The sequence below is a fragment of the Oncorhynchus mykiss genome, chromosome 3 (assembly GCF_057628025.1).
Source record: "Oncorhynchus mykiss isolate SJ-2025 chromosome 3, ASM5762802v1, whole genome shotgun sequence".
NCBI classification, from domain to species: domain Eukaryota; kingdom Metazoa; phylum Chordata; class Actinopteri; order Salmoniformes; family Salmonidae; genus Oncorhynchus; species Oncorhynchus mykiss.
The window spans coordinates 89673047-89683484 of record NC_143024.1 but is presented as its reverse complement, the minus strand read 5'-3'; the positions used below and the strand labels follow the sequence as shown (position 1 = coordinate 89683484).

At 41.5% G+C, this 10438-nt stretch overlaps 1 protein-coding gene across 6 annotated transcripts; it reads left to right on the top strand.

Annotated features, from left to right (window-relative positions):
* The first annotated feature begins 1425 nt into the window (after window positions 1-1425).
* LOC110520627 (ATP synthase peripheral stalk subunit F6, mitochondrial) lies at window positions 1426-9139 on the top strand. Of its 6 annotated transcripts, none has more exons than XM_036975262.2 (7): window positions 1426-1669; window positions 1953-2070; window positions 4114-4207; window positions 5894-6694; window positions 8281-8344; window positions 8452-8570; window positions 8691-9139. In XM_036975262.2, exons 2-7 carry the CDS (start codon window positions 2014-2016, stop codon window positions 8720-8722), a joined length of 1167 nt encoding a protein of 388 aa, XP_036831157.2. In that variant the 5' UTR covers window positions 1426-1669; window positions 1953-2013; the 3' UTR covers window positions 8723-9139. The 6 variants fall into 6 exon arrangements, with proteins under 6 accessions (XP_036831157.2, XP_036831158.2, XP_090086576.1 ...); XM_036975263.2 differs by having other exon boundaries at window positions 1437-1669; window positions 8446-8570; XM_036975261.2 differs by lacking the exon at window positions 1426-1669 and adding an exon at window positions 1778-1798 and having other exon boundaries at window positions 8446-8570.
* The last annotated feature ends 1299 nt before the right edge of the window (window positions 9140-10438 follow it).

The following is a 10438-nucleotide window of genomic DNA, read 5'->3' as shown; positions in this document are numbered from 1 at the left end:
GGCTGCCAAATTAAGAATTAGCTTTGGGGGTGACCAGTGATATATACCTGCTGGAGCACGTGCTATGGGTGGGTGTTGCTAGGGTGACCAGTGAGCTGAGACAAGGCGGGCTTTACCTAGCAGAGACTTGTAGATGACCTGGAGCCAGTGTGTTTGGCAACGTATATGTAGTGAGGGCCAGCCAACAAGAGCATACAGGTTGCAGTGGTGGGCAGTATATGGGGCTTTGGTGACAAAACGGATGGCACTTTGATAGACTGCATCCAATTTGCTGAGTAGAGCATTGGAGGCCATCTTGTAAATTACATTGCCAAAGCCAAGGATCGGCAGGACAGTCAGTTCTACGAGGGTATGTTTGGCAGCATGAGCGAAGGATGCCCTGTTGCAAAATAGGAAGCCAATTCTAGATTTAATCTTGGATTGGAGATGCCCAATGTGCGTCTGGAAGGAGAGTCCACAGTCCAACCAGACACCTAGGTATTTGTAGTTGTCCACATATTCTAAGTCAGAACCGTCCAGAGTAGTGATGCTGGACGGGCGGGCAGGTGCGGGCAGCGATCGGTTGAAGAGCATGCATTTAGTTTTACTTGCATTTAAGAGCAGTTGGAGGCCACAGAAGGAGAGTTGTATGGCATTGAAGCTCGTCTGGAGGTTAGTTAACACGGTGTCCAAAGAAGGGCCAGAAGTATACAGAATGGTGTTGTCTGCGTAGAGGTGGATCAGAGAATCACCAGCAGCAAGAGCAACATCATTGATATAGATATAGGTCTGTAGCAGTTTGGGTCTAGAGTGTCTCCCCCTTTGAAGAGGGGGATGACTGCGGCAGCTTTCCAATCTTTGGGGATCTCAGACGATACGGAAGAGAGGTTGAACAGGATAGTAATAGGGGTTGCAACAATTTCGGCTGATCATTTTAGAAAGAGAGAGTTATGGCCTTTCTCTTGCGTTTCAAAGACGATGGGAAAAATAAAAAAGAAACGTTTTTTTCTTTGTATTATCTTCTATCACATCTAATGTGTTGTATTATCCTACATTAATTTCACATTTCCAGAAACTTCAAAGTGTTTCCTTTCAAATGGTTTCAAGAATATGCATATACTTGCTTCAGGTCCTGAGCTACAGGCAATTAGATTTGGATATCTCGTTTTAGGCGATTTTTTTTTTTTTATGGGTCAACTCATCAAGAGGTAAGGGAGAAAACGAATACCGGAATACACATTTACATAACTGATGTCAAGTTCGATGTGTTATGCAGCTGAACATAAATACAGAAGCAGTATGAAAACAAAACGACTTTATTTGATATATCGTCCAACAACTGTGCATTACGAATGTTCAGATTTTGTTGAAGGTTCAAGACAAACTGTTCCATACTGTTATCGATGCCATACGTACTTTCACTGCACGGATGAGTCCCAGACTAGAGGAGGAGGCGTGTACTGTCACTGTTGAGAATCTGTTACATAAACCGCTCTGAAGCTGTGACTATCTGACAGGAGCTTCAAGATTTGCCCATAGAGATATCTACCAATAAGTCTAGAACTGTTTTAATTCTAACTTCATAGATATAGAAATAGATAGATATAGAAATATAGAAAATATTCACCATCGGTCGAACATTTGTGGATTCTTCCTGACTATTGGAGCCATTGAACTTGATTGACAAAAGGTGGTAAAACGTTCACTGAACTAATGGCAATGTCATCTTGACCCTGGGAGTTCACATTCGTAAAGAATGAGACTAAAAACACAGTCGCTGCGCATCAACTGTTACTATCGTGTTCCATATTGCAGACGTGTAATGATTGTTGTTGTGCACTGCTTCAACGCACACGTTTGATATTTGTTACTAGTTGTGTCGCAAAATTAACTATCCAATACTTTCCTAACATTGATCACATGTGTTCTGTTCTAAAGTGATTGAATATATATATATATGTATTACTTTTCAGACGCACTCAGGCAGACTGTGGGACAAATATCATTAAGCAGCGTTTCCGCAGGAAGGATTTTATGAGCGCAAAGATGGCGGCGTCATTGCTGAGGATAGTGCGACTTGGCTCTACCAAGGTAATGAAATGTCATGCACATAGCTAATCACATTATTATTCGAAGTTCTAACATGCTGTAGTTTTCGAAGAGACCCCTTTAACTAATTGCAACGTCATTTTTTGTGCAGAGACAAAACATGAATCGTGAGCTTGTTAGTATTTCAGCAACATGGCTACAGTGCGTTAGCTAATGGATAACATTGATTGATAACATGGTCAATGTTGTCTACTGTAGCTACTTTCATATCAAGTGCATAATTTGAGCCGTTCGAATAGAAGATTTGATTTTTTATTTTGAATTAGCAAAGTGTTACTAGCAAATATTTTACAGTGGTGTAAAAATACTTTAAAGTATTACTTAAGTAGTTTTTGGGGGTATCTGTACTTTACTATTTATATTTTTTACAACTTTTACTTCACTACATTCCTAAAGGAAATATTGTACTTTTTATTCCATACATTTAACCCTGACAACCCAAAGTACTCATTACATTTTGAATGCTTAGCAGAACAGGAAAAGTGTGAAATAAACCACTTATCTAGAGAACACGTGGTAATCCCTACTGCCTATGTTCTGGCGGACTCACTAAACACATGCATCTTTTGTAAATGTGCCTCTGGCTATCCGTACATTTTTAAAACGAGACATTTACGGAGTCACGTTCACTTTTACTTGAGTAACTATCTATACTTTTACTCAAGTATGACAATTGGTTACTTTTTCCACCACTGCTATTTTATTTAAGTTGATGACTGCTACCTACCTAGCTCTACAACTGTAAGTGACATAGTCTTCCATCTCTCTACAGTTTTCAGCCATTAGCTTCACCCACGACTGGCTCATGTCAACTACTATCCCAATGCTGTGTTGTAATGTTTAGAAACGTCAATCATCGCTTGTGATACGGCTTTTGAAAATATTGCTTTTTAATTTATCAGCGAGAATGAATCCTTCAAATAAAAAAGTGACTTACTGTATCAGTTTTATACTGATCCATACGTCCTTGGGCATAGCTGCGGGAAGAAGCACCGCTTGAAAAATCTGAATGTCATTTTCTTATTTATGTTATGAAACAACATTTAAGTTTTTTTTTTTTTTCTCTCACAAAAGTAGTGCACTGGGGCTTTACCAGTCTTGTAATAGTGGCGGACAGCTGCTATTGCATTGGTGTCTATGGGAGACCCAGCCCGTTAAGTAGACAGGCAGTTTACCATTTAAATATTTTTTGTCAATTCTGATCTTCAATTATCCACCATCTTTGCTCCCGAGTGGCGCACCGGCCTACGTCGGTGCAAGAGACGTCACTGCAGTCCCTGGTTAGAATTCCAGGCTGTATCACATCCGGCCGTGATTGGGAGTCCCATAGGGTGGCGCACAATTGGCCCAGCGTCGTCCGGGTTTGGCCAGTGTAGGATATCATTGTAAATAAGAATTTGTTCTTAACTGACTTGCCCAGTTAAATGAAATAAAGGTAAAATATATATATTTATACATTTGCTGTAGCCAAAGATGATATAGTATATAGCTCAGTTGTGGCTTGTGAACTTTGCAGGTGTTACTGATTAATCAACAATGCCATGCTGGTGGGTGGTACCATTTAAAATGAAACGTAGGCTCAAGAATTTACACGTCATTTCGTAGGAAAAGACACGTCATTGGCATGAATTTGCACAAAGTGGCCAGTTAGGTTTTGTCACTTCAAGCCCAAATATACGCTGAGTGCACAAAACATTAGGAACACTTGCTCTTTCCATGACTGACTGAATCCAGGTGAAAGATATGATCCCTACTGGTGTGCGTTTAAACATTGTGAGCTTTTTTTTTTCTGATACAGCTTATTTTGTGTTTCTGGCCTTTAAAATCAAAGCATACTATGCCTGCAACTCAATTCACTGCTTTTTAAATGGACAAATATTTTATTTGGGCCAAATTTGATCAAATTCTGAAATTGCAATAATCGCAATTAACAACAGGAAAATCATGCAATTCAGTATTTCATTATTTTTTAAACTTTTTTTTTTACAGCCCTAGTTGTCACTAATTGGTGTATACTTTGATCAGTGCGTGCAGGCGGAGAGGTGGAGCGCTCCTGCAGCTGCTGCCCTATGCACGAAAGCTGGTGGTCCCAAGAAGCCCAAGAAGAGCAGCTCAGGAAGTAAGTTTGGATCAGCATTTAATTTGACCAAAAATACCTCATACAATTATTTGTAGTTTATGATACTTTCGCAGATGTCAATTCTTGAACAGAGTGAGGGTGCTCAAATTGTGCTACAAGTATCATTAAATAAATATATATATAAAATTATAATAAAATAATAATATTATAATAAAATTACTCATCATATCCAAATTATACGGCCCATTTTCTTGTATATTTCTCAAAAGGGACTTAAAGTAGTTGGCGCACAATGACAAACTGAGAAAGAGTTCGCTGTGGACTATCCACACATTTGATTTAGCTGTAATGCTAGGGTCCAGTTCTTTATTCATCAATTGATCAAGGAGGAAGAGAGACCCATTGATGACCAGACTGATAAAACTCCCCAATGTGGCTCATCTCATTAAAGACCTTCACTAGAGATATGAACACCTTATTTTTCCTGGAAGATTTCTATTAGTACGGAGACTTTTTTTTGTGAAACATTTCCCATAACCATTCGAGATCACTGCACTGCCAATTGAGATCACGGCACTGCCAATCGAGATCACTGCACTGCCAATCGAGATCACTGCACTGCCAATCGAGATCACTGCACTGCCAATCGAGATCACTGCACTGCCAATCGAGATCACTGCACTGCCAATCGAGATCACTGCACTGCCAATCGAGATCACTGCACTGCCAATCGAGATCACTGCACTGCCAATCGAGATCACTGCACTGCCAATCGAGATCACTGCACTGCCAATCGAGATCACTGCACTGCCAATCGAGATCACTGCACTGCCAATCGAGATCACTGCACTGCCAGAAAAGGTAGTCCTCGAGAATACATTTTAAAAGCCTTTCAGATGCTGAAGATATTGTATACAGTAGTCTTACGTGCAAAAGTAATGAGCAGAAGTTAAGAAGATGTTTTGGAGAAGAACTGAAGATTATCTTTTAATTTTTTTTAAAAAACCCAACAAAAGTCAGATTACAGGTAAGACATGCTGAAGGGAAGTTCAAAGCCTCCCGGAGGCCTGTCTTTGTACCCAAAAGGCTGAGGAATCTACAATTCTGAATCTTCTAGAAGGATTTTGTTTTTGCAGGCTGCTTGGACAACAATTTGAGTAAATGTCTCAGTTAGTTCCACCATTTTGTTTTCTATACAAAGTGATGATGAAAAATGCAAATTAAGTTTGTTTTCCTTCCCCAGGTACCAAAATATAATGATGTAAATAATTTTTTCCCCCCACAGCTTTCACTAATATAATCAGATATTTTTCCAACAATAGTCTTTTATAAGTGGAATTTTTCTTGTACTCTATAACATGAATTGGCAATGAAAGATAGTTTTGGGAAGTTGGTTTTGGCACATGCGCACTTAATTATGAAACTATAGTTTGATTAAAATGTCATGTTTTTATTATGTTCCTCAATTAATAGTACATTTACACTTTTGTGCCCCTTCTTGAAATTTGGCACTTTGTGCCCTTTTTAGTCCAGGCACCATATGTGTCTTGCAAAGGGATATTCTTGAATACTGTCTGTAGCCATGTTGCGCTGGGTAAGTTTTGTCCACATTTAATGCAAAGTGGGGGGGATGTTGGTTTAAATTCCTTTTAGGCTAATTAGATTATGAATAGAAATGAATAAATCTTGTTTGTTCCCCCCCCCCCCCCCCCTCCTCCGTCCTAGAAAAGTCCCAGGGCAAAACATATTTTGATTTAGAGAAGCTTGTACCACACAGAAAATATGTGGAGTTTCCAAAGAAAGAAATGACACCAGCTGCAGCAGTAGAACTTGTCGCCGCCCCAAAGCCTGTTGAAGCCGCTGCCGCAGAGCCAATGGTTGCTGTGGTTGAAGCTGTTCCAGCCCCCGCTGCGGCTGAAGCTGTTCCAGCCCCCGCTGCGGCTGAAGCTGTTCCAGCCCCCGCTGCGGCTGAAGCTGTTCCAGCCCCCGCTGCAGTTGAAGCCACCCCCGTCGTCGACACAGTCGCCCCCGCAACTGAAGCCATTGTTGAATCCGCCGCACTTGTAGCCAAAGCCACCCCCGTTGTTGAAGCCGCTGCATCAGTAGCTGAAGACGCTCCTGTTGCAGCCGAAGCGGCTCCCATCTTTGAAGCTTCGTCAGCGGCCGACACTCCTGTTAAAGCCGTCCCAGAAGCTGCTGCCCCTGCAGAAGCGGTTGCTGAAGCTGCCCCAGTTGAAGCTGCCCCAGTTGAAGCTGCCCCAGTTGAAGCTGCCCCAGTTGAAGCTGCCCCAGTTGAAGCCATAGCAGAAGTTTTGGTTGAATCTGCCACCATTGAAGCTGCGGCTGAAGCCCTCGTGGAAGTTGTAGCAGAGGTTGTGACTGTAGCTGCCCCCATTGAAGCTGCGGCTGAAGCCCTCATTGAAGCTGTAGCAGAGGTTGTAGCTGAAGCGGCCCAAGTTGAATCTGCAGCAGAGGAGCTGATTGCAGAGCCCCCGGCTGAGGCAGAACGGATTGAGGCGCCTGAGGGTATACACACCCCCCCCACATCCCCCCCTTCTCTCCTCTCTGTGGATCCTACTTTTTACCAACAGTCATATTTTCATGTGATGCTACAACTCTAAGGATATCTTGTAAAGATACCCAATATCACAGAAGCGCTTTTCGTTCTTGCTTTGGTTTGTCTTTTCCAGTGGGCTAATTTACCACACTATTTGCTATTTATCCCTCAAACTACCACATTTCTACATTGTTGCAGCCGTGTAGACCCAAGCCACACATCTTTTCCCCCAAACCCGTTCCTTCTGGGATTCCATGCATTAACTTGTAACCATGCAGCTTTGCCCATCCGACACCCGATGAATGTCTCCTCTGCGTTCTTCAGCACGGCTTCATAATTTACTCTCTGGTTCAGCTGTGACAGTCTGCGCCGATCTGCTTGATTTAATATCTTTATTTTGCCATGTTTTTCCAGCATTCACTCGTTCTTACCTGCACTCTTTCTGCTGTTAGTTTGTTTCTCGACATCTCTGTTTTTCCTTCCGTCACTCGATCATCTGTTCTTATTTCATAACCTTCTCTGTTCCCTTCACTGAATATTGTTAAAAGAAACATGATCCTCAACGCCTGTGAATTTTTTTGTTTGGCGCTGTGTAACATATTTGGAAATGTCAACTTTCCTTCCCCTTGGTTAGTCAATGCGCAAGAGTTTGCACCTTGGTTGCTGGGTGTGGAATCAAACACGATTGGGGAAAGAAGTTCCTACATTTTACTGTTAAATGTACATGAGTTGGTTATACGCAGGGAGTTTGAATTGGACATCTCAAATATAGAACCCATGTGTCTGCCAAGTAATAACATGAACTACACAGATGTGACGCATAGCATTCCCCCATCACAGCAACTTATAACCTGTTACCTGACCTTTCTAACTTAATCTGTCCTCTCTTACCCCTGTTGATGCCAGTCAGTACCACTTCTAAGTGCTGTTTTTGTGCATGAGGGTATTGGAAGTGATTAGTTTTGTCATGTGGTTCAAGCCAAAAGCTGTTGCATTCCACTCCTGTCATTTGCCAAAGAGGCTAGCATTTCACAATATTCAAATATGAATACTGTCATTAAAGAGCTCGAGGAGATCATAGGATTTGATCTTGATTCGATAACCCTCACAGCTATCATCCGATCACAATGTTTATGCAAATTAGACTGATAGGGAAACGATTGGTGACAGTTTTGTTTCTTTCCTCTCATTAATGGGACGCAACGGAAGCAAACGTAGCTCGATTGAATCTTGTAGGCTAAACATTTCTGTATCATTTGTTTATTTCATTACAAAGTCCTATCTACACACTTAAAATGTTCTATGTTGCGCCAAATTTGCGCGCACTCCATGCTACATAACTTTATTATGGGAAATATCAATTTGGTTTCAGACTACCAATCAGGAACTGTGCTGAAAATCTGGCTGCATTTTGAACATTCTGTTGACGAAAGGCCAGTCTCTTGGGCAAATGACAGGAGTGGAATGTCAGCTGAACAGACTGGTACCCAGACTAAAAGGGGGAATTGCTTTAAAAGAATATAAAATAATTGTGTTTTTCCTTCATTGGACTCAGTTCAACTGGACCCAATCCAGAAGCTCTTCCTGGATTCGATCCGCGAGTACTCCTCAAAGAGCGTGTAAGTTACACAATTGTTTTTGGCTAGCTTTTTTTGTCTTGCTCACAATCATTCCCCCTTTGTCATCAAGCGGACATTTCAACCATATTTTCTTCTCTCAGGGCCAGTGGCGGTTTGGTAGATGCAGGCCCTGCATATGAGAAGAACTTGGCAGAGGAGCTGACTAAACTCCAGCGGCTTTATGGTGGTGGAGACATCACAGCTTTCCCAGAGTTCAAGTTCACAGGTTAGTAGTTTTATAAAGGTGGGCATGAGCCTTTTTGAAATGCTTTATTAGGTTCTTCCTGGACCAAGAATATAATGCATTAATATTCTCATTGCACACCATTTTTCTCTCTCTGTCCAGAGCCCAAGCTGGAGGAAGTGGCCCCCAAGTAAACCTCACCAGTTCACTTTTCTACAGCTTTTTCCTGTCCATTTGTTCCATGAATATTGGAAGTCTAAAGATAACTGTATCAAGTTGATGCTAAAATCCTTTTAATTTTATATGTGGTGGTGGTGGGGGGGGGGGGGGGGGGGATAGAGGAGTTTCTATTTCTGTATAAATATAAATTCTCTGACTTAGTCTGTATTAGATGCACATGTTAGAGGTCAAGCGTAGGCTGAGCTTTGAGCTGTGAAATATATATGCATTTGCATAGGATGATCCATGAATGTTGGATGGGGGGGATAAACTCTGATCCATATTCTACTTTTGTTGCAGTCTTTCATTCCAAGTTGATCAATGTCATCCAAGTCATCATTGTAAATCGCATGCAATGTTAAAGTAAAAAGACTACCCATGTTTGTATTGTATAACTGCACATAAGTTACTGAATGCAGATTTGCCTTGAAACCGCAGTTACAGAAAAATTGTGTTCACACACTCAATTAGTAATTGGTAGCATTGCCTTAAAACGTGTCGGGTAGCCTTTCACAAGCTTCCCACAATAAGTTGGTTGAATTTTGACCCATTCCTCCTGACAAAGCTGGTGTAACAGTCCGGTCTGTAGGCCTCCTTGCTCGTGCACGCCTTCTCAGTTCTGCCCACAAAATTTGTGAGGAGGAGGGTTTATCCTCCAGGTCTTTAACTCTTTTCCAGAACTTCTTGGGGATAGACCCACAGAGAGAGACCTGCTCCTTAAAGTAACTAACTCTGGCCTTCCGGATAGCCTGAGTGCACTTATTTCTCATTTGCCTGAACGATAGCCAGTCAGCCTGAGTATGTGTGTGCCGAGCCTTTTGCCAAATGGAATTCTTGAGGTGGAGTAAGTCTGCCAGATCACAGTCGAACCAGGGGCTGAACCGGTTTTTCATTTTCTATATGAGGGAGTGTTTCTTAACAATACCACTGAAAATAAAAAAAGGTACAAGCATCTTTGACAGAGGGGATCAAGCTGATTCCATACCAATTTACAGAGGCCAGGTCACGAAGGAAGTCTGGCTAATTAAAAGTTTTGTAGCAAGCGTTTAAGACAAATCAGGACAGGTTGTTTCACTGAGCAGCCATTACGAACACATAGATACAGGTACAGTATATACAGATGAGATGAGTAATGTAAGATATGTTAACATTATCAAAGTGGCATTGTTTAAAGTGACTAGTGACCCATTTATTAAAGTGACCAGTGATATGAGTCTATGTAGGCAGCAGCCACTCTGAGTTAGTGATGGCTGTTTAGCAGTCTGATGGCCTTGATATAGAAGCTGTTTTTCAGTCTCTCAATACTTATTTTCCACCATAATTTGCAAATAAATTCATAAAAAATCCTACAATGTAATCTTCTGGATTTTTTTCCCTCATTTTGTCTGTCATAGTTAAAGTGTACCTATGATGAAAATTACAGGCCTCATCTTTTTAAGTGGGAGAACTTGCACAATTGGTGGCTGACTAAATACTTTTTTGCCCCACTGTATGTGTTTAATAAAATATTGATTCAAATGACCAGCTGGTAAGGGTATTGTTGCTGGTGATTCTCTGATCCACCTCTACGCAGATGACACCATTCTGTATACTTCTGGCCCTTCTTTGGACACTGTTAACAACCCTCCAGACGAGCTTCAATGCCATACAACTCTCCTTCCGTGGCCTCCAATGGCTCTTAAATCTAAGTA